Source organism: Aethalodelphis obliquidens, unplaced genomic scaffold (genome assembly GCF_003676395.1).
Source record: "Aethalodelphis obliquidens isolate GAN/ISIS:26980383/991018 unplaced genomic scaffold, ASM367639v1 scaffold6, whole genome shotgun sequence".
NCBI lineage: Eukaryota > Metazoa > Chordata > Mammalia > Artiodactyla > Delphinidae > Aethalodelphis > Aethalodelphis obliquidens.
In genome coordinates this window covers 56,859,741-56,883,308 of record NW_020837950.1, presented here as the reverse complement: position 1 = coordinate 56,883,308, position 23,568 = coordinate 56,859,741, and the positions used below count along the sequence as shown (strand labels likewise).

Genomic DNA, 23,568 nt, shown 5'->3' with positions numbered 1-23,568 from the left:
ACTCACCAGGCAGAGTCACTGACTATGGCTTGCAGGCTGCAAGGGGTGCGGGCTGCCCTCCACAGTAGCTACCACTACTATTACTACCACCAACATTACCAAATAAAAACACAGACTGAAGTAATACTAGGCCTCAGGTCATCCCTTATCACTAGTATAGCCTTTTTTTTTTCCTACTGTTTTTGTCCCTTTCCTTTATTGCAAGGAGAATTATGGGTTGTTATCTGACTAGATATTTGACAATATGTTTTCTTTGCTCCTAAATATTCATATCTTCCTAGTTCCAAAGTGACTATTTGGCTTTTGATCTGCTGCTTCTTTTGGCTCTTCTATTTCATGGATGCCCTGAGTAAACAGACAAGAAGAGCCATTTAACCCAATACCTGAAGGCCCAACACTTCTGACTCTGCAAAATATGGAAATTCACTTTAAAGTGCTTCTGTTTCTGATAAGAAAAGATGTTCAGAAAAATCCCTCTCAATAAAGAAAACCTAAAATGCTAGAGGGCAGAAATAAATACATACACATACATACAAAAATACATACATGTATGTATGTATTCACATATATGTATATGTGTTTTTAAAATTATTAATGTAATTTATCATGTTAATAAAATAAAGGAGAAAAAATATTTTAATTTCAACAGATGCAGAAAAAAGTATCCAATAATAAGTATTTGCCAATCATTCACAGAAACTCTTAGCACACTAGGAATAAAAGTAACTTATCTTGACCTGATAAAAATAACCCAGCAAAAACCTACAGCAAACATCATATTCACTGGTGAAATATTAATTCCCTTAAAAAATATGAGTAAAACAAGGATGCCAACAGTACCCCTTTTACTGAACTTGGTAGTAGAGACATAGTAAGATAAGAAAAATAAAAAGGCATAAAGACTGGAAAGGCAGAAACAAAAGTATTATTTGCACATAGTATGAATATCTACTTAGGAAACTCCACAGAACCTTATTAGCAATAATAAAAATAGTTTAATATGGTTGCTGAGTATAAGATTAACATCAAGTGCATTTGTACATACCACCACTGGTTTAAAATGCTATTTATAAAATATACCATTTGTAATAACAACAATAACATAAGGTGCCTAGGTATCTAAGTAAATAAACATATCTTGCAACAGATAAACAAAAACCTTAAGTTGAAAAATTTTTAAATTTATAGAAAAACATTGAAGAAGATCTAAAGAAACAGAGAAATAGACATATGCAGGAATAAGAAGGTTAAATACTATGTCAGTTCTCAAAATCAATATTTTTAATTCTCCCCCAAGTAAATCTATAGATTCAACTCAATTTCTAAAATAATCCAAACAGGCTTTTTCAGGGAACTTGGCAAACTGATTCTAAAATGTATCTGAAGGAGCAAATAAACAAAAATAACCAGAACAACTTCTAAGAAAAGGAAAAGTCAAGTATCAGTATGACACTGGTGCTAACAGGCCACTGAGGCACAATAGAGATCTCTGAAATAGACCCCCATATACATAAACACTTAACAGATGATAAAGTTGGATTATCTATCACTGAAAAAAAGAACAGATTAGTCAATAAATCATGCTGAGATAACTGGTTATGCATACTACTCCATACCAAACTGAAGAAAAAACCAGTCAATTCCTTACAGATTAGGAACTTAAATGTGAAAAGCAAAACTTCAAAATGTTTAACAGTAAATATGAGAGAATCTTCTCATGATCCTGGGAACAGAAGGATATAAAAATTTATATTTTTATGTCTTCTTCAAGACATAAAAATACACAATAAAACAAGAAAATATTAATTCAGTTACATTAAAATTAAGAGTATATGTTGATCAAAAGACCAAAAAGTGAAATAAGCCTCTGAATGGGTGACAATATATGTTGAACATATAACATCAAAGGTTTAATATATAAAACATACAAAGAATTTCTGTGAGCCAAGAAAAATACAAATGACTCAATGGTCAAATGGACAGAAAACAAACAAGAACCATCAACAGGTGTTTCATATAAGAAAACATATAAGGACCCCTTAATCATATTTAAAAATTCAGCTCCATTAATAACTACAGAAACATAAATTAAAGTACAATGAGGTACCATTCCACATTTACCAGGCAAGCAATAATTTTAAAGTCGATAATACCAAGTGTTGACAAAGATGCAGAACAGTGGGAACTCCAATCTAATACTGATGGGAGGGTAAAAACTGGTGGACACAAGCACTAAGGAAAACAGTTTTATATTTCCTAGTAAAGTTGAAGATGCATTTACCCTATAATCTAGCTGTATCACTCCTAAGTACATATCCTTGAGAAACTCTTGCACATATGTACCAGACGATGTGTATGAGAACAAATGTAATAGCAAAAAAATAGAATGAGGCAAAGGTCCATCAATAGCAGAATAGATAAATACACTGTGATATAACCACTTAACGGACTACTATATTTCACTGAAAAATGAATGAACCAAAGATACATGGATGAATATAAATAAATCAAAGAAAATGTGCAACAAAAAAATTCTAAGTTAAAATATACATTAGTGGGACTCCACATGAATAAAGTTTAAAACAGGCTACAACAAAATTGGTCATTTATGAGTATATGTCTATGTAATAAAACTATAAAGAAAAGCAAAGGAATGGATAACACAAAATTCATGATAGTGATTATTAACCAAGCACTCATGGGGACTATTATCTGATAGTAATAATATTCATTGAAGGAGCCTTCAAAGTACTGGTAATGTTTTAATTCTTAGGATGTGTAATCGGTGGGTGAGTTTACAGTTCTATAAACTGTGTGAATGTAACTGATATACTTTTGTATACATGATACATTTCAGAATAAAAATACAACAGCAAAGTGCTTTTGGAGAGGATATATAAGGATCACAAAATCTTATAAAAATAGCTATTTTGAAGAAGTCAAATAACCTCTGATTTAAGCTAAATGTACTCAACGTGAAAATAAACCAAGTTATTCAGGCTATAAGAACCTAACAATGTAGAAATGTATTCAACTTGTAGAAATGTAGAAATGTACTCAATTCAAGTTTAAGTTGGAAATGGTTTCTAAAGAGTGGATAACTCTAAAGAGTTCAAATGAAAGCAGGGTCCATGCTGGTCATTCAAGGAAGTGTATTGCTATTTTTACTTGACTGAATGAAAAACATCGTTAATGAAATTTAAAAGTGTTTTGATTAAAATTATTTAAATTTTCATAAAAAATCTATAAAACTAAATTTGTTTCACCAAAATATTACTAATTTCTTAAAACAGTCATAAATTTTTTTTTTTTTTTAAACAGTCATAAATTTTAAGAATGAATTCAAACTTCAATGTTACCTGTCATTCCATGACTTCTCATTCTTCCCATCTTGTATTCTGCTTTCAGAGATGGTAAAAGTGCTGCTCCAATGGCTATACCATCTAACATGGTGCTGAATTTAAGGACAATAGGCTTCTTCTCTAAACCTTCTGGTAGCTGAGGAAATTCATTTGTTTCAATAGGAGTTTGATTAACACTTGTTGGGGTTTTTTCAGAAGGTAGGGGGGTTGCAATATCTTCTTTTACAGGCTGTGGGCTATAGAGCAAAACAAAAAAGAAGTTTAAAAAAGACAATTAGAACAGCTACTAATAAAATTCAAATTGTATAAAAATAAAAATTGTATAAAATTGGTATTCTCAATGTAAAAGAGCAAAAATAAACTATGAACAGATGTTTTCTTTCTAATACCAGGTCATATCAAGACTTCCTCAGAACAGCCATTGAAAAATGATGATCTAGAAAAGTAAACAAGATGAAGTAATAACAATATAAACTGAATGTTACACTGCCAAGGCCATTCACATCATTAATGTGAAACTGGAGGTTTTCTGATTCCAAATTCCGTGACTTAACCATTATGCACTCTACTGTTGATTGTTAATACTATTACTATTACTAGCACTATTAATAATAATAACACCAACAACAGCAGTAATTATTTGAGTGCTTACTATGTGCCAGGTACTATTCTTATTGCTTTGTGTATTTCATGTAATTTATTTATCTCACAAAACCCTTTGATTAGGTACCATTATCTCCATTTTACAAATGAAGTATAGCGAGAAAGTGGTGAAATCAGTTTTGAACTCAGTCAATCTGACTCTAGAGTCTTTGTTTTTAACTACTCCACTCCACTGCCAGTACATTCTAATAAGGAAAAATTCCTTAGGGTATTTTATAACTAAGGCTCATGTACACATTCTGGATTCCATATTCCAGAGACAGGAGAAACATGTTTAAATTATTACTACTTAGTCAACCAGACATGAATTAATATTACATCAGAATTAAAGATCTAGATAGGACAACTGGAAAAATCATTGCTTTAAGACACTGTCAAAATACACACTAGTGTTTTTCTACCTTACAGGTTAGGAAAAAGGAAACATAACAAGACAAATTTTTACCTTTTACTTATATTTTTATTAGTTATTAATTAGCTATAACTTTGGAGACCAGGAAGAAAGCTTGGCAATGCAGACCCAGGGAATAAAGGTTACTGTGCAAAGGTCCCATTTACTGCCTTTTAAAATATTTAAATGGTATATTCAAATCCTGCCTTGAACCATGTACAATAATCTCACATAGAGGTCAGCACAAAACCACGCATGGGACATAAATGGCCACTGCAACTTTATAAATCTATGCACTCACAAATTTCAGTGAGTTCAAAGTAAAGAAATATTGCTACAATCCTAGAATTTGCCTTTTATTAGTAACACGTTATAATGTCCACTAATCTCTAGGATCTCTTAAGCTTTACTGATGCAATATGAACGACTCACAATTGCATTTGTGACATAGTACTTTAATAATATCCAGAATATGATTCTCCCACAATCATGTTTAGCTACTTTTCACCTGCCCCACTATCCATAATAGTCACTACTTAGATGCAACCTTCTGTCTTCCTCCAAACTATTGTTAACACAGCAAAGAATGACATGAAATACTATATAGAATCACAGATCTTGAATAAATAACTTACACTGTAGAAGGTTGTCTGATGAGATCTGAGATCTGCTTAGATAGCTGGTGAGAACTTCGAACCATCATGCTGTGTAAGGTGGCAGGGTGCTGGGGAATGTTGATGCTGATAGCTCCTACTTTGAACACCGCGGCATTGTTAGTCTTCAACCCCCTCTGGGCACTGTAGAGGGCTTGGGACTTGGCAATACTACATTTCACTACAGTTCTATTAAAAGAGAAGGAGGATCATTAAAATATGGCCAAGTAAAGAGAAATTTTGAAAAAGTATTTTGAGAGCAAGACAAATGTTTTTAAATCATTCAATGAAGTAAATTACAAGATTTTTCATGCATTTAAATCACACTAAAGAAATAATGTTTTCTAAAAATATGGACATACATTTTATACTGTTTGTACTGAATATTATTCTGTTTAATAAAGAGTTTACAGAAGAATGTATGTATGTGCTTACATGGAAGAGAATACACTGACATATTACACATATACAACACACAAAATCCCATTTTGATTTTTTTCCCCATTAAGAACTCCATTTTTCTTCAACATATTTTAGGCATCTGTACAACCACTAAGAAAATATAAACAGTGAAAATTAAAAGAAAAGAAACAAACACTCACTATACTTCTTAAAATCTAATCAGCCAAAGAAACTAACCTAACAATCATCCAATATGTTAAAAGAAATTAATGAGAAGGAAGAAATTTAACTTGCATTTTCCTTTTTTTATTTTCAGTGAGTAGCAAAGAAATCACAGAAGTCCAATTCATAATGAGTAACTACTACTTAATTAAAAATTGGTAAGCTTTACTGGTACAGATATAAAATAGAAATACTGTCTTTCTTGATTTCTTGTTCTTTCTTTCCAATGCCTAGAACAGTGCTTTAAACATAGTAGACACTCACTGAATTTTGTGAAATGAATGAGCAGAAAGAAGTACAGCAGAAGAATGACTCAACACAACTGTGGAATTCCACAGATATCACGTGATATATCATGTATGTAAAAGCCATGATGAAGCAGTCTTGACACACACAGTAGAAAGGTTCATGTCAATGAACTGCACCACTAAAGGCCCAGTAGTAAGAGGAAAGCTTTTAACATATATGTTATCTTTGAAATGAGCAAAGAATGCTTGACAACAGATTTAGCAAAACACACAAAATGCAAATTTCATATTAACTACATGTCAGTTCACACACATTTATCTCTACTTAGGCTACAGAGGATTCACCGAGAATTTATTTACAGTCTCAAGGACCTAAGGAATCATCCATTCATTACATTTAACTTCTATTAGAATAAACCTTGAGAAGCGTAACAGTGGTTCTATTAGAAGTTTTGATTATTTACAGATAGTGAAATCCAGGTATTATACAAAATTCAAAAATGATTACTAGAGAACTATATTTGCTTTCTTCTTCAAAGGAAACTATTTCTCAAAGACTATCACTGACTAGAAAAAGAAAAAAGTAATCTATGGAATTGTTCTAGCTGGCATGAATATAGATTCTAGGATGCTGACTAGTTACTGAATTTTGAATCTTAACTATTTTAATAAATAAAGCTACTATTTATCATCAATGAGATTCCATTTTAAATTCAATTTCATCATGAGCCAGAACACTCAGATGGTGCTAAAATGCAAAGGGCTTTCTAGTTGTGAACAGTATTCACCTACTGAATGAAACTAAGCATACATTTACAAAGAAGTCTTGTTATCATGACAGTCAAGAAATTCTACACCTATCTTACTATTTTACCTTTATAATCTATAGAAGTCTGCTTAAATATTACTTGTGATTATATAAGCACATACACAATCCTTAATTTTCAATTATACACCAAATGTCAGAATAGAAAGCTATGGGGCTGACTGCTCTCCTACTGTAGATCCTACTGTGGTATTTCCAGTGGAAATTTTGATGTTAAGGACTTCAGGGGCTCTGTGTTGCCCAACTCCAGAGGGCACCACCACACTGTAGGCTATGTAAATGATGCCCATGACTACAGCGTGAGTAATGTTCCTTGGAGCTAGACAACAGGATAGTCCTACACTGATCAAACTGAGACAGACACTGTAGAGGATGTCTGATTAACTCTTGTCAAACTGTACATGTTAAAGATGTAAGGAGACCCAGAATGAGGAATTAAACAATTTACAAGCTGCCAGTATGAATTATCTAGTCATAATTTCAGATTTATCTATTCATAATTATCTATTCATATATTATCTATTTTAATTCTTAAAAGAGCTGTCACTTAATCTAGATCAAAAAACATGTAGCATATATAAGACTTTTACACAGGAAAGAAGTGGTCAAAGTCTTTTTAAAGAGAAGACTATAAAAACTTGTAGCATGCCAGGCATGCCTCATATATGTAAAAAGTTCACGGCAAGTGACCAAGAAGCTTGGCTCAAGAATTCATTGGCAGTGGTGGGAGGGCAGATCCACTGTGAGCCTGTTATAACCACCACAGTGCCTAATCAGGCAAGGACTTTTCCGCATCTTCTTTTTCTTCCCGTGTCCAGGCCACAGGGCCTTTAAAGTAGGCCAGCCATCCTTGTAGTGCCAATTGAGAGTTTGAGGATTTACTTTGGGGCCTCATTATTGCTACTCTATCTCCACCCCCACCCCACCTCTTTGATCTTGCAGGCCCAGACTTTAAAGGCAGGAAAAGGAGGTAAACTAATTTATGTACCCTGACCCATGCTGCCTGCCTCAGTTCAGTTTTGCCTGGAAATCTTTACAATGTGGACAGAGAGTGTTGGGATCATGTGTAATTCAGTTAACTATTAAAAATCATTGGAGCTTTCTTTCCCATTTGGCAATTGTACCTTACGTGTTAACTCTCTCAGCAGGAAGGCCTAAAAAAGGAGGGAGTGGTCCTATAAGTGATATTATGACAGGAACTACCTCTCACTTGCTTACTGTTCCATCTCTGAAACCTAACACAGTGTGCAGGCCATAATATGCAACCTAATAACCCAATTAGTTGAGTGGATAAAGATGTGATCTTCAGCCATTAAATAGCATCCTCTCTAAAGTCATACAGTACTGATTTTTTTTTTATTATACATCCAGAGAACTCAGTGATAAAAAAGAGAGAAACAATAAATCTTCTCTAGCTACTATAACTACTAAAGTGGAATTAGCTATTTTTTTATACCTGTTATTAATGATGATATTAATATGGAAGAGTGGCTTCCAAAAACAATCAATTTTCTAATTTAATATTAGTGCATTTATTCTTTTTTAGTACTTCTAGTTGGCTGATGAAGTGACATAGATCACAGATAATCCCAACAAAGGGTTGCTAATTGATGATGTTTTGACTATGGCCTGTTATCAATACACAATGAAACAAATCTCACCAGGTATTGATAATCTTACCAGCCTGGAACAAAATATGCAGATTCATCTATTTATTCAGCATACTGAAATTTTATAGAAAAGGTTGAAAGAAAAGATCAGTCCTAAGTAACATACTAAATTGTCATGGTGGTAAGACTCATGTGACAAGTATTTAAATATATCACTACCACAAAATATCAGATATACACAGGCCAAATCAAGCCCGTCAAAATACAAAAGGATACAGAGTAAAAGCCATACATAAAAGCTGACAATAGAGCAGTGAACTCTCTCCATCTTAAAGACAGAATTATTATAAGGTTGAGCAATGTAGATATTTTCATATATTAGTGTTTTAATAATTAGTTTTGAAAGTTTGTGAAAACTCATTTGCAAAGTTAAAAATTTTAGCTTCTATTATCACATCAAATGTTAACAAGGGTTTGTAACAGGTCTTAAAAAAGCACAAAGCAACACACAACTACAGTGTTACAATCTTTCAACAATAAAACAAGGTATGAATTACCAAAAAGGTATTCCTTACCTGTGTATTTTCCTTGAAAATCAGTAAACTTTAATCTATAAAAGGATCTATATTAAAGCTACAAAATAATAACTACATACTTACACAGCCATGCAGATAATCTAAATATTTTATCTTTAAAAACTATTCAAATACTATGTTAATCACAAAGTCCATGAGAAAGAATAATAATGACATACAGAAACTCTTGTTTGGCTGTGCTTGTAGGAGATGTAGGAAAATCCTCCAGTCTACAGATGAAGATTCAAGAGACAGCAGGAAAACAAAAAGGAAGCAAATAAACATTCATGCATAAATTAGTGACAATATGAGCAATCATTTGGAAAGCTTTTATTTCCCATTTTTTAAATTTTCAAGAAACTTTTCAACTATTTTTTAAAAATTCCATTTCCTTTTCATTGAAACTGGAAGTGAAAAGCCAAAGAATAAATCCAGAAAGTCTTAACACTACTAGAGTTTGGCAGTGAGTAATTAATAACTTTTATTTTTTTAATGAAAAAGTTAAGGGCTCTTGGCTTGAGATTTTTTAAAGGCAAGAATTATCAACTAATACTTTTTTAAAAAATCAATTTTATAAATATGTTTGGTTCAAGAGGATAGAGTAAATAAAACCCACGAGACATCTAAAGAAATTTGTTGTACTTTTTTTTTTGCGGTACGCGGGCCTCTCACTGTTGGGGCCTCTCCCGTTGCGGAGCACAGGCTCCGGACGCACAGGCTCAGCGGCCATGGCTCACGGGCCTAGCCGCTCCGCGGCATGTGGGATCTTCCCGGACCGGGGCACGAACCCACGTCCCCTGCATCGGCAGGCGGACTCTCAACCACTGTGCCACCAGGGAAGCCCTGTTGTACTTTTGAATAGGTCAAAGTGACCATGATACTTTAAATTTAGACTCAACAAAGGAATCATGAAACCCAAGGTCTGTGGTGACTTCGTGCAGTAGCATCATAGTGAGGTAGAAGGTGCAGAGGTTCAGGTATCTCTTCTTACTGACTGTATGACTTTAAGCATTTTAGGAAAATACTTTGATATTTCTGAATCTCGATTTATTGTTCTGTAAAGTGGGGATGAAACATCCCAGTTAACAGGACTGTGGTGAGGATTAAATAAAATAATGTATAGGAGGCTCCTGGTCCATGATAGATAACTCCTTTAGATTGTAATTATTACATAATACCCCTCTCCTCCCATACTGAATGATCAGAAAAGATCTTGTCTCACAACTACTGGAATTTCCTGGTCTTTAGAAAGACTGCTTAGGAAATGTGATCTGGACCATTTAGGCAGCTATAATGAAATATACTCTTTGGTTCTAGATATACAGGTTCAAACTGCCTCAGCAAGACTTAGACATCCATTTCATCCATCCATTTTATGTTCCCCAAGACAGTCATCACATTACCCATGTTTGAAATGTTATGAATAGACCTGTAATGAGTCAAATTACAACTAATATTTAATATTTAAGGCATTGAACCAAATCCTCTATTTAGTCAGTATTTAGCATGATAGATGCTTTAAGGGACAATAGTAGGACATTAACTAGTTATAATATTAAGAATGAGCAAATCCTCAAAATCTGATCTAAATTATCAAAATACATTTTGTAGTTATAGCATAAAAGTGCTCCACTGAAAGGAAGTTAGGAATGAAGTTTTATACTCCCAAGTGTATGAGCAAAGTCAACGGTTAAATGTACTGACAACCAAATAGTGATCTAAGTATCATGTATAAAGGTAATCATTATCAGAACAATTTTGGACAGATCCACAAATAGAACATATAAAGAAAAGGTGAGAGCAAAGAGTCAAAAGAAAAGCAATATGGAATGGTATACTCACTACAGAAAGCTTACCTATACTATTAGAAGGGTCTCATAGGTTTTATCGTTAAATTCTTTAAATGAAAAAATGGCAAGATAAAGTTTGGAAACCCAGCATGAATATGGGTAATGATTAGTTAGAATAAAATCAAGAGACAGTCTATATTCTCTGACTATAATTTTGTTTTAAATACTTAACTATTTGAATTATGTGAGCTTTTGCATCTCATATGTTTAACTGACATTTGCACTGTAATCATTTTTCCTTTCACACAATCTTAACATGTCCCGGGAGTCAGTTTTTTAGGGTGGAGGGGTGGCAGTAGGCCAATTTTAGAAAAGAAATAAATAAGTTTTCTGAGAACATTTCATTTGTGATGTTCTTAGTGACAGAATCACAGTGTCTGGCAACATTAAGTAATATAAATCTCAAAACTTAGTAGGTACGGGATTCATCCAATCAATTTTAAGTTTCCTGTCAAACTATAACAAACAAGTTTAAGAGAATAGTAAAAAAAACCACACTTACTGTATATTTGGTGTAATCCCTTCAAGCAGCACAATATTGACCCCACCAATATGAGCAGTGGCACATGTCTCAGTCATCTTTTGATGTAGAACATCTTAAAGTGTGAAAAAAAAAAAGTGTATGAATTCTGGAAAGAGAGTGGCACTTCATATTAAAATGTCATTTTATTCATAATACGTTCAAGGACAAAAGATAACTTTAAAGGTACAATGAAATTTAAACTATTTCCAAACGACTTTTTAAAAAATTTCCTTTAAGATTTTTATCTCTATGCATTCACATATACATATGTATTATACGTCAAAACTGGAATGATGCTGAATATGTAGTTTAACATGCTATTCATGCACTAAAGAGCCTAATGACATTAAATAGCCTAAGGACATTTTAAATCTCAGAAGTAAAACTTGGCGCAGAATACTTACAAGAATTTTAAAAACGTTAAGAATAAGAAAAAGAAACTATATACACGAGCACTCTTGATCCGTATAAACGGGAAGTTCCATTCTCTGAAGAAAAATTGCCAAGTAGGAATTTGTGAGACATGGCACTGGCTTTCTTCAGAAAAAACACGCCCCAGGGTTAGAATGTCACCTGCCTTTCATTTTTTCCTTCAGTGTGAAACTGCCGTGGATCCTCTTCAGCTCTGACTCCATGGTTAGCCCACCGATGTCGGCCTCCAGGTGCGTGCGGCTCACCATGCCAACCCCAAATACTATTAGAGTGACGTGCTGGGGCTCAGCAGTTGCCACGCTGCGCTTCCTCTGCGTCCTAGTCAAACTGTTCCTGTCTTGTTCATTCTCAAACACAACTTTACACGTTGGCTCTGTAGGGCTCCGGACTCCTTTAAGTGAACAGAAATATATAGGTTTAGACGTGAAAACTGCAAAATGGAAGGACATCAACTGCCCTTTCTTTCCTGCACATTCCAAACTGGCTCTCTTTGTCCTCTTCCCCACCAAAATGATTTCTTAAATTTTTCAACATTTTCCCATGGTCATATTTGAAAATAAATAGTACAGTCAGGTGTTTGAAAGCAGGTCTGTGTGAATTCTTTAGGAGCATACTGTGTAAGGGTTAGGAAGGATGGGAAAAAGGGGTAGCAGAATATCTGATCGCCATCACTATTTTCTCTCCTTGGGTGACTGCCAATTTCTTTGCATTTCAATTATCCAATTATAACATTAAGAAAACATGATGAATAAACTTGTCTTTTTTAGTATTATTGCTATTCTAAACAGAAAATTTTTTAAATATGAAAATAGCCATTACCCGCTGGTCCAAATGTTTCTGAAGATTTTTCCAGTATTCCTGTTGGATCAGAGATAAGTGAATAGAAGTTAAGCAATTTATACATATTCTGCCAGCACTCAGCTGAAGGCTCACTTTGTTCTGACACTGTAATTGAGTCAGAGTCATCCATATGGATAGTCATATGATCCACCACGTCTTTTGAACCTTTCCTAGACACTTTTGAAGTTCTTCTTTCAGATCTTCCTAATGAATTTTTGTTTCGAGACTCCTTTTTGTTGTTCTCATTGTTGGTCCGTTTGTTCTTTGCATTATTTACTCTATTGCCACCATTAAGACTTCCTCTAGAACTGCGGCTGAAGTCAGAGGAGCGAAAATCCCGATGTTTTCTGGTTTTGAAGGTAGGCGTTGGAGAAGCTGATCCAGCTGTATATCTGCTAAGTTTAATGTCAGTCTGAGTCGCTTTGATGTCATCTATCATCGTACTAAATTGATGAATAAGACGAACTAAAGCCATATCTACATGCTGGCTTATTGACTGACAGGAAATAGTAAAGTTGCAGTGAAAGGTATTATAATAACGCTTGTTGAGATCATGAAAAGAAAGAGCACTGGTAGAGTTCTGAGGGGTGCACACAGACTTTTCCATTACAACAGCGCTGATGCTAAAGGTTTCCAACATCAATGCTGGTTTGAACTCAAGTGGAGGAAGATTCACATGGCCTTGCCTAAAAATGTGGAAAAAAATGAAAAAAGAAAATGACAAGGTTTTATTTCTTTTTTCCCAGAACCACACAATCTTTATTAACTTGTTAGCAAAATAATCTCCAAGGTGAAGAATAAGCCATTTAACTAATTTTAAGTAAGAGATCAAGTAGAATAAGTTTTTCCAACTTTTTCATAAGTTGGAAACTGGGCCTTAAGTCTTCCTTCTTGATCTTACTCTATGACTAGTCAAAATCAGACTTAATTAATGATTTCAGTGAAATGATAAAATAATTTTTCTTGCCATCTGATGGCACACCCCAATGGTCTTAGAATTTAAAGTCAATAGTAGGTCAACTAGAACATCTTCCTTAACCATCCTCTACTCTTCTGTTAAATATATGGTTTATATATTTAATTTCATCACATTTTATATATTTTGATTTGCTATTTGAAATGAAACCCTGCTGGCATATTTTGCCAGGTTGAAAGTGCTAAGAAAAGCAACTGAAACAAAAATGAGAAATGCACACAAAAGACTTAAGACCTCTAAAAAAGTTATTTTGGCAAATCCCCTGCATATCTAAAAATTTTCAGGTAGAAATATTATAGACAATTTTAATATTAAAAAGTCAAAATATCTCAGATTTTCATAAATCAACTACTAATAACAATAAACCTCAAGCACCAAAATTTTAAAAAGATATTTTCCCCTCTGCTTCCATGTAAAATATGAATGTGTAGTCACATAGGTTAAATTAAACATAGGATTCTTTTCTATTGGGAGAAAAAACCCCTCCAAGGTTCTTTGATATTTTCAATTTGACTTAAAGAATTTATAATTAGAGACTAATAATTCCTTAATGAATACTAGTATTTCTTATTTAATAAGAAAAACTCCACTCTGTGGTATAATTCAAGAAAATGTACAAGCTTAGAGTAAGCCTATAATCGATGCTAAGTGTGCAATCAGAGAAGGAAAAATCAGATTTTGAGAATTAGAAGATATAGAAGAGAGACTCAAAAGAGATTAAAATAATCCAAAACTACAAAAACAAGAACTGAAAACATGTAAGCGAGGCAAAAAAGTCTTAAACAGAGGAGATTCAAGTAAAAGGGGGAAGAAATCTCGCTACATAATGAAGCAGTCATTTAAGGCAAAAGCAGCCACACGGGTAAAGTTAAAATTAAATATTTATTAAGCCCCTAACATGTTCAACTATCTTGACTGGAGACAGCAAAGATATAAGGAAACCAATATTTATGAGGACATACTACATGCCAGGACTTATGCTAAATGATTTAATAACTGTTCTGGCTTTATGGTCTAGGAAAGTTATACATGTTTATATAAGAAACTATAACCCAATAGTAAGGTACAATAATTAGTAGAATGAACAATGTGCTACAAAAAAAGCCCAGACAAGACTAAAATTAATGATCAGGAAAAGTGTACTGTGACAAAAGTTTCCTAATAAATAAGATCTAAGGTGGAGTTACAGGAGATCTGAGAAATAAAAGCTAACCATGGTCTAGTAATAAGAATGTAGAGCACTCAGAGGTGGTGTGATAGTAGAAAAATTTAAAGGAATGTTAGGTTCAGCTAGACTAAAGACAGTAAGTTCAAAGTCACTCAAAGAATTTGGGAACATAAGAAGGGAAGTGTGGTCAGATGAAGGTCTGGTCTGTAGCAGTATTATATGGCATTTAGCAGGCCAATAAGTAGGCTGTAAATATAATCTAATATATATAATCATATTATATATAATATAATTATGCATAACCTAATTATATCTGATGATACATATACTATATGTGTGTATACATCCACTTTTATATATACATATATATTTTTACATATTAATATATATTTATATGTATGTGTATATTTACATGAAAGTAGGCTACTGCAAATAGAAATACAAATTTAACTCAGGACTTTAAACTCTAATCCAGGAGTGTAAGCAGATATTAATGTTTTGGTGTCTGGATTTGATGATTCCAATGTGAATGGATGCAATTACCATGGTTTATAGTTAAATAACACCAGACTCCAACAGCATGGTTCAAATTTTAACTAAAATTTACTGCATAAAGTATAAACTTGCTGCTAGCTCTTCAGTCCACAAATCACTACATAAATAATAGACATACATCATGATCACTGACCAACCACATTACTTCTGTCAAAGTCTGTCAGTGATTGGTCAGTGCACATTTGCTTTTCATTTCATGCACAAACAGTAAAGCATGTAGTTATATTGCCTCCTTGTGATAAACCCACATGACATTTTACAAAAATGGTTAAGTAAAAGGGATCTGGACAGCAAAGATGAAAATGAAGCAAAATAAGATTGTAGTGATGAAATTCAATAAAAAGTAAATGGAAAGTTGCAGGGTTTAAAATCAACATACAAAAATCTGTTGTTTCTATATGCTTACAATGAGCTAGTGGAAAGAGAAATTAAGAAAACAATCCCATTTACAATCAAAACCAAAATAATAAAATACCTAGAGATACATTTAACCAAAGAGGTAAAAGACCTGTATACCAAAAACCATAAGACATTGTTGAAAGAAACTGAAGACACAAATAAATAGCAAGATATTCTGTGCTCATGGACTAGAAGAATTAACATTGTTAAAATGCCCATATCACCTAAAGCAATCTACAAATTCAACGCAATCCTTATCAAAATCACAAGGACAGTTTTCACAGAAAGAGAACAAAAAATGTATATGGAACCACAAAAGACCCTGAATAGCTAAAGCAATCCTGAGAAAAAAAAAAACAAAGCTGGAGGTATCATGCTCCCTGATTCTGAACTATATTACAAAGTTAAATTAATCAAAACAGCCTGGTATTGGCAGAAAAACATACACAGATCAATGAAACAGAATTGAAAGCCCCAAAATAAACCCACACATATATGCACAATTAACTTATGACAAAGGAGCAATAAACAAACAATGAAGAAGGATAGTCTCTTCAATAAATGGTGTTGGAAAAACTGGGCAGTCATATGCAAAAAAAAAAAAAGAAAGAAACTAGACCACTGTCTCACACCATACACAAAAATCAACTCAAAATGGCTTAAAGATTTGAATGTAAGACCTGAAATCAGAAAACTCCTGAAAGGAAACTTAAGCACTATGTTTTCTGATATTGGTCTTTGCAAGATTTTTCTGATATGCCTCCTCAGACAAGGGAACAAAAGTAAAAATAAACAAATAGAACTACATCTAAATGAAAAGCTTCTGCACAGGAAAGGAAGCCATCAACAAAAGGAAAAGACAACCTATTGAATGGGAGAAGATACTTGCAAATGATATACCTGATAAGGGGTTAATATCCAAAAAATACATAAAGAGCTCATACAACTCAATTTAAAAAATGATTAAAAATGGGCAGAGTATCTAAATAGATATTTTTCCAAAGAAGACATATAGATGGCCAACAGGTGTATGAAAAGATTTTCAACATCACTAATTATTAGAGAAATACAAATCAAAACCATGATGAGATATCACCTCATGTCTGTTAGAATAGCTATCATCAAAAAGTAAGAAATAACAAGTGTGGGCAAGGATGTGGAGAAAGGGAATCTTCATACACTGTTGGTGGGAATATAAACTGGTGTACCACTATTGAATACAGTATAGAAATTCCTCCAAAAATTAAGATTAGAACTACCTTATGATCCAGCTTTCCTATTTCTGGGTATTTATCCAAATAATACAAAAACACTAATTCTAAAAGATATATTCACCCCATATTCATCATGGCATTATTTACAATAGCCAAGATATGAAAACAACCTAAGTGCCCATCAATGGATGAATGGACACAGAATACTACTCAGCATAAAAAAAGATGAAATATTGCTGTCTGCAGCAACATGGATGGAACTTGAGGGCATTATGCTAAGTGAAATAAGTCAAACAGAGACATACCATATGATTTCACTTACATGTGGAATACAAAAAACAAATAATAAAATAAATAAACCAAACCAAACAAAAACAAATACCCAGATACAGAGAACAGAGTAGTGGTTACCAGAGGGGAAGGGGCTCAGGTAAGGGAGGGGAGAGCAAAATGGGTAAAGGAGATCAAACGCATGGTAACAAAAGGAAACCAAATGTTTGGCAGCGAGCATGCTGTAGTGTATACAGAAGTAGAAATGTAATGTTGTACATGTGAAACTTATATAATGTTACAAATCAATGTTACCTCAATAAAAAATAAAGTTTAGAAAAGTAAATGGAGTTATAGAAGAAAACAACTGAGTATGAAAACGTTGACACTTCCACTGCTCTAGAAACTCTAGATATGCAGCTAGAGGACCTCAGAGAAGGCAAACTTACTAGCATAAAGAGGAAGTGGTCATGGCAAAAAGGATGAAGGTATCCCAGAGAAAGTGATGTTGGCAAAAACCTTTCTAGTAAAAAGAACTAGTGAAGATATTTCATGACACTGAAAGTGCAAAGGTAAAATGTTGAAAACTGCTGAGAATGGCGTATGACATTTGCTAAGGCACAGAAAAGATGCTCATTCTGTGTTTTAAGTTACATGATGATAAGAAGGTAAGGACTATACAAACTACCCTTTGACGAGTTTTTAAGAAAGAAATAAAACACCTTAATTCTCAATGTTTCTAAGGTTTTAAATTGTATGTACAAAATATTAGTTTTACTATATTTTTCATTTTCCTATACATTTATAATAAACAGTAAGAGACTTTTTAATATTTTGATAAACATTTTTCCAGGTCACAAAACAAAGGTAATTTTCCCCATTAATCTTTATAATCATTAAGGTCACTTCTGCAGTGTTTCAGCTTTCATGGTCATTGTTAATGGTACCACACTATTGTGAAAAGCAAGTCCATACTCTCAGCATGACTTCTACTCTGTTCCTAATAGAAAATACTACCTGCTACAAGTCAACTCAGAAAGGAGGTTAAGAGGAAGTTCTAAGAATAATATATAAAATTACAATCCATAAGATCATAAAAATTAAACTACTGCAACGGTAAATAAAGTGTATTTATCAACATAAGTGCTTTGGCTGACCCTCATACATGTACTAACATCTTACAAAAATATGCCTAAAAATAGGCCTCATAACCTACTGATAAAATCAACAGGTTTTTAAGGAAATGTGGCTACTGTTTCTGTTAAATGGAAGTTATCTTCTCATTAGGCTATTAAAATTACTACCGCATCAGCACTTGAAGAAAGCAAAGTTAAAAAAACAGGTATTATAACTTTTGTACAAAATTTTACATAAAAACAATCATAACGTAAGACACCTTCTTGCTCTTTTGCCTTTTCTCTCTTTGGCTGTGTCTGAATCCACAATATCTGCTCTAAGGCAGTCCAAAGTTCCTGAAAATGAGAGGTGTTCTCCAAAGTACATTCGGTAGCAGAGAGGCATTGCATCCTGTGACTGGATCCCTGTATGACTCAGAAGAGGTTTGAAAACAACCTAAAAGACATAACACATTTATATTACCTCAACTTAACAATTCATCATTTACTGTGGCTTTTTTCTTACACTCTACCTCAGTACATATTATTAACTGTATTGTGATGGGGGAAAAAAAGGCCTTGTATAATAAATATAGCTCTAATTTTACTTAAAACTTAACAGTATTTTTGAGCACCTACTATGTGCCACTCATCTTCAAATTAATCATAAGGACAAAGATGCCTTGATCCTACTTAAGTGAAAGTACAAGGTAAATAAAATTGTGAATTAGTTTAAATCATTCTACTTCTTACTTTTAAAAAAGGCTTGAATATCTACTGTGTTTCCATAACAATATGCTATAAAAGGTTCACAAAAGAGTCTATCAATTTCCTGTGTTAATATAAAAACATTTCATATGTTATATTTTTAATATCTGGTCTATTTTTAAGTGGTATCACTTGGTTGCAAAATAACATTTTCTGACAAAGAACTTCCTTTACATTTTAAGTATCATATATGCTATGGAAATATTAATACATCACTCTGGTTAAATCTCTGGTTAACTGAACTTCATAGTTACTAAGAGGTAACCCAAATAGAAGCAACTATATGTGTGCAATAGTAGATCACTATAATCTTTCTGACTACTCCTTCTCTGCTGCATGGTTCCTTTTCCTCCTTCCACATCCTAAATTTAGATGCTATCTATCCCGTGCTTTCCTTGACCCCCTTCTAACTCTTTCACCACACATTCTCACTTAGTGATCTTTTCCTGAAGCTTAAAAAATCTATCAAAATGGAGAAATGCCATTTATGCAATGAAACTCAAGTCTGCACTTTCACTTGTCTCTACATCATCTCATTTGTTTGTGCTTGGGAAAACAAGCTACCCTTGTGAAAGCATAGAGGCCTAGAATGAGAGAATTCAAACAATTCACCCCTCACTGGAAACTTAGGGAGTATTTTTCTCTCCCTTGTATATCTGCTTGGCATATGCTTTCTTGGGTTTACTCTTTCTTAGATTTGCTCTTTCATCCTAATGGAAACGCTCTTCCCTCTTTAAGGTTCAAACCATCCTCCACCTTTCCTAATCTTTGTTATCTACTTATGCCCCTTAGTTAATCCTGCAAACCCACCTGGTATTTTGGTTCTTTTCTTTTCCATCCCAGTTTATCATTCTGAATGGCTTCTTTGGCCATGCAGATAACTCAACCAATGCTTTAGTTCCAAAGTTATGTGACTTCCTTTCCCCCCCCCCAAAATCTTGCCTTAAACTCCTTTTCAGCAACTTCCAAGACTGTATATTACATTTCATCACCTCATTTTTCTTGCTACATCTGCTTTGGATCAATCCTCTTCTATTCCTATAGCTGGGCTACTAAGGACACAAGAGGTTCTAAATAACTAGACCCTCAGCACTATTAGGCAATCCTTCTGGGAGTCTGGTGGGCTCTCTTTCACATTCACATTCACTCCAACCTTTCCATATATCTAAATCACCTTACACAGTTTTTTATTGTATTACTTAATATTAATGTCTCTGGTAGATTTTAGAGTCTTACATGTAAAATAGTATAGTTGTCTCTAAAAATGTGTATTGGATGCTAATAAATACAATGAATGTATATACAGGCCAAAATAGACAAAAAATATTTCTTTTCTCTCTCTCTCTTTTAATAAAAAGTGAAAGAATCCCTAAAAACTACTCCAATGTATTAGAGAAGTAAATCTCAAGAAAGTTTAAAAGTGACTGACACATTTCTTAACATAAATCACTTCCTATTGTGAGAGAAAGTTGAGGCTATCAATTTGCAAACTTACCGGTACAGTTATGAACTGTCCTTATTGCCTTCCCAAACATTCTCAGGGGAAAAAGCACTTTTTATGTCAAAAAGTATCTCTCTCTATAAATGACTCTAAATTCCAACACTTCTCATCCCTCCCTGAATCTTTCTCTATCAGTTTACCCTCCTTTCCTTTTTTTTTTTTTTTGATCAGAACCTTCCTAATTCCTCCTAAGTAAAAAATATGCTCGAGTCTCTTTCATCCTGAAAAAATAACACCTCTTAATATCCATATCCCACTCTCCCACCTGCCTTCTGGTCACTCAAACTAGAAAGTACATTTCAAAGGATTTTGTTCTCTACTCCCTACATTTAGTCAGTTAAATAAGATCTCCACAATATTTCTCCTTTACCTATCAAAGCCATAACCATCTAAGCTAACAGCTTCATTACCACTTGTGTGAACTATTTCATTAACTCATCTTTTCACCTCTAGTTCCTCTACTTCAATCCATTTAACACATTGCTACTCATATAACATTTCCACATGTACAGTTCCAGGCACTTTACTCCTCTGCTCTAAAATCTTCAATGCCTCCCCACTGCTCGCTCAAGTCTTCACATAGCACTAAAGACCATAGGAAATGATGAAATTTAACTTTCTAGTCATGTTATTTTGCCAATCTCTATCTCCAAATAACAAAAATGTTGCTATACAAGACAACTAACTATATGCCACTCTTTAGTTTAATGAGTGTCTATAGATGCTTAATTTGTATTTATAATTAACCCATGTACTTTTTAAAGGCTCCTCTTTTTTTCATGAAGGCTTTAGGCAGACAGGCAAGGACAAAGATTTTCACTAGAATTCCACGGTGCACATACTTGATGGTTCCAGCTGCTAAGTACTGCTCAATGCGAGGCCACTATAATTAGGGAAAAACAGACTGGCTCACCTGAGCATCAGCAAGCTGTACAGCAGGAAACCCTTGGTTGGCTTCTTCTACACCTACCACATCATCCTGACTAGTGCTATGCTGAGAATGTGTCCCATCCAAAGTATTCTGGTCACTAGACAAGACAGTGTTGAAATCTGAGGCTGAGGGTATTGTAGGAAGATTGGGTGCAACACCTAAAAGGGCAAGTGTTCAAAAATAAAATCTAAATTACTGGGAAATGAAGACAACATAAAGGGGCACAGCAAAGTAAACTTATGAAACTTGTATTATAATTGTATTATCAGACCATTTAAGTTGAGAAGGGAAAAAACAGCACTTTCAGGTTATTTTACAGACATGATTTATTAATAGAAAATGAAATTAAACTTTATTTTCAGAATATATCACTCATCCTCGTACAGGAAGTATGTATTAGAGCCAGTCACTCCAAAATATAAAACTTTAGGGCTGGAAGATCTTTGAAAAGCATTTGATATCCCATCAGCTTTGCAGTGAGGAACAGAATTATAGACAGTAGCAGGGCTACAAAAAGCAGCTGTAGCAGGACAAAAGCCATAGGCGTCACAGAATCCCACATATAAATTTCTTCCCCACTATGCTTTCCCAAGGTGGAACAAAAATGAAATGGCACTATTTCTTTCTTCTGTACTCCCCTTATCCTCTAACTCGCCAGGCAAAGGACCTGTGATAGACAGGAAATGTTCCTTTCTGGTTCTTTTGAAATTTAAACTCTATGAAGTAGTGAGACTAGCTCCAGAAAAGTGCTGAGAGCTGGTAAAAGCACCATCCTTCTATCTTCCTCAACCAAGGGCCAATACTAAGAATTAGCACGTCTTAGTACTCTTAAGAGTCACAATTAGGATCAGTTCCAGATTCAAAAGTGGTCCATGCACTGGCAAAAAAAAAGGACTGAGTAAGTAGTCATATATCAACTACTTTTCATAATTTCATATTTTTTGTCTGAAGAAAATTTACAAGTGATCCAATAGCTGTTACACAGATTAATTTCAGCTGCCCTCAGTAACGGTTCAAAGGCTACTTCACATATTCTTTTAAAAAATATATACACATTTTTACAATGAAATAATAAATGCATCTAGTGAATTTGGAAAAACACAAAATAATAGCAAAGAATAGGAAAAAAAGAGTGGCTTCATTTATGTTACTGGAAATAGCCACCAATATTTCTTTGTGAATCCTTTGCCTGTTTTTCTGCTGCTTATAAATAAAGGAATATAAATATTCCTTTAAAATTAATAAATTTTCCTCATTTGTTTCCCTCCTTGAGGGCAAGAATCTTACTTTATTCCTTTTAGTACTCCTTCAGATTTAATTAAATATTTAAGTAAATATTTAAGTATAAAGAGTATATAGATGCTTGTCATTATGCCTCAGAGGACTCTGGATAAGCTGAAAGTGTCTTCTGTATTGTAGGTACATGATGCTGTAATTATACTTTGCATTTTTTCATTTACCTCCTCTTGGTGTTTTGCAAATTAAACCACACACATTAAATGGAAGTTTTAAACTCTTTAAATTATATATAATCTCGCATTTGACATATTTGCCTTTCCACAAGAACACTGAGAGACTGCTTACGACTCTCTCAATTGCAATATTAGCAAAGGCATTTCATAAATGAGCCAATTTCAACTAAACAGTACTTAAACGTTTGAGATTTTTTTAACCATCCTCTGAAAAACAGGATTTTAACATAACTTCACATGTACCCCTTAGATGGTTAAGTAAAATAACGTGATAGCTCAATACCTGTTGGGAGACTATTGTGTCCTGATTTTGTAACAGGAGATTCTTGCACCACACTTCCTCGATTACCCACAGCATTTGACATCCAATTATAGAAACTCACAGATGATGGTTCAGACAACAAAGGGTGTTCAGATAACATATCAGTGGCCATTGTGTTTCCTGAAAATAAAGTTTTACTGAGTATAGTATTATTTATGTACTAAGGAGCAGAAAATGTCATTTATTTTTTGAAAAGTCAGGTTAAATTATCTGCCTTTTGCATGTCTTTAAACTCACTGCACGATGCTGGTATTTGGATATTAAGGCATTAATAAATAAT

At 33.7% G+C, this 23,568-nt stretch overlaps 1 protein-coding gene across 3 annotated transcripts in view; it reads right to left on the bottom strand.

The window, feature by feature from the left end:
• Positions 1–23,568, bottom strand: part of BLTP1 (bridge-like lipid transfer protein family member 1) — a 208,272-nt gene that overhangs the window by 62,334 nt on the left and 122,370 nt on the right. For all 3 annotated transcript variants that reach the window (XM_027103636.1, XM_027103638.1, XM_027103637.1), the window contains exons 44-52: positions 23,250–23,408; positions 21,477–21,652; positions 18,576–18,751; positions 12,577–13,283; positions 11,903–12,148; positions 11,305–11,398; positions 9,132–9,182; positions 5,052–5,258; positions 3,360–3,598 (exon numbers count right to left, since the gene is read on the bottom strand). In XM_027103636.1, the coding sequence (XP_026959437.1) occupies positions 3,360–3,598; positions 5,052–5,258; positions 9,132–9,182; positions 11,305–11,398; positions 11,903–12,148; positions 12,577–13,283; positions 18,576–18,751; positions 21,477–21,652; positions 23,250–23,408 (2,055 nt within the window). The remainder of the gene's footprint in view (positions 1–3,359; positions 3,599–5,051; positions 5,259–9,131; positions 9,183–11,304; positions 11,399–11,902; positions 12,149–12,576; positions 13,284–18,575; positions 18,752–21,476; positions 21,653–23,249; positions 23,409–23,568) is intronic.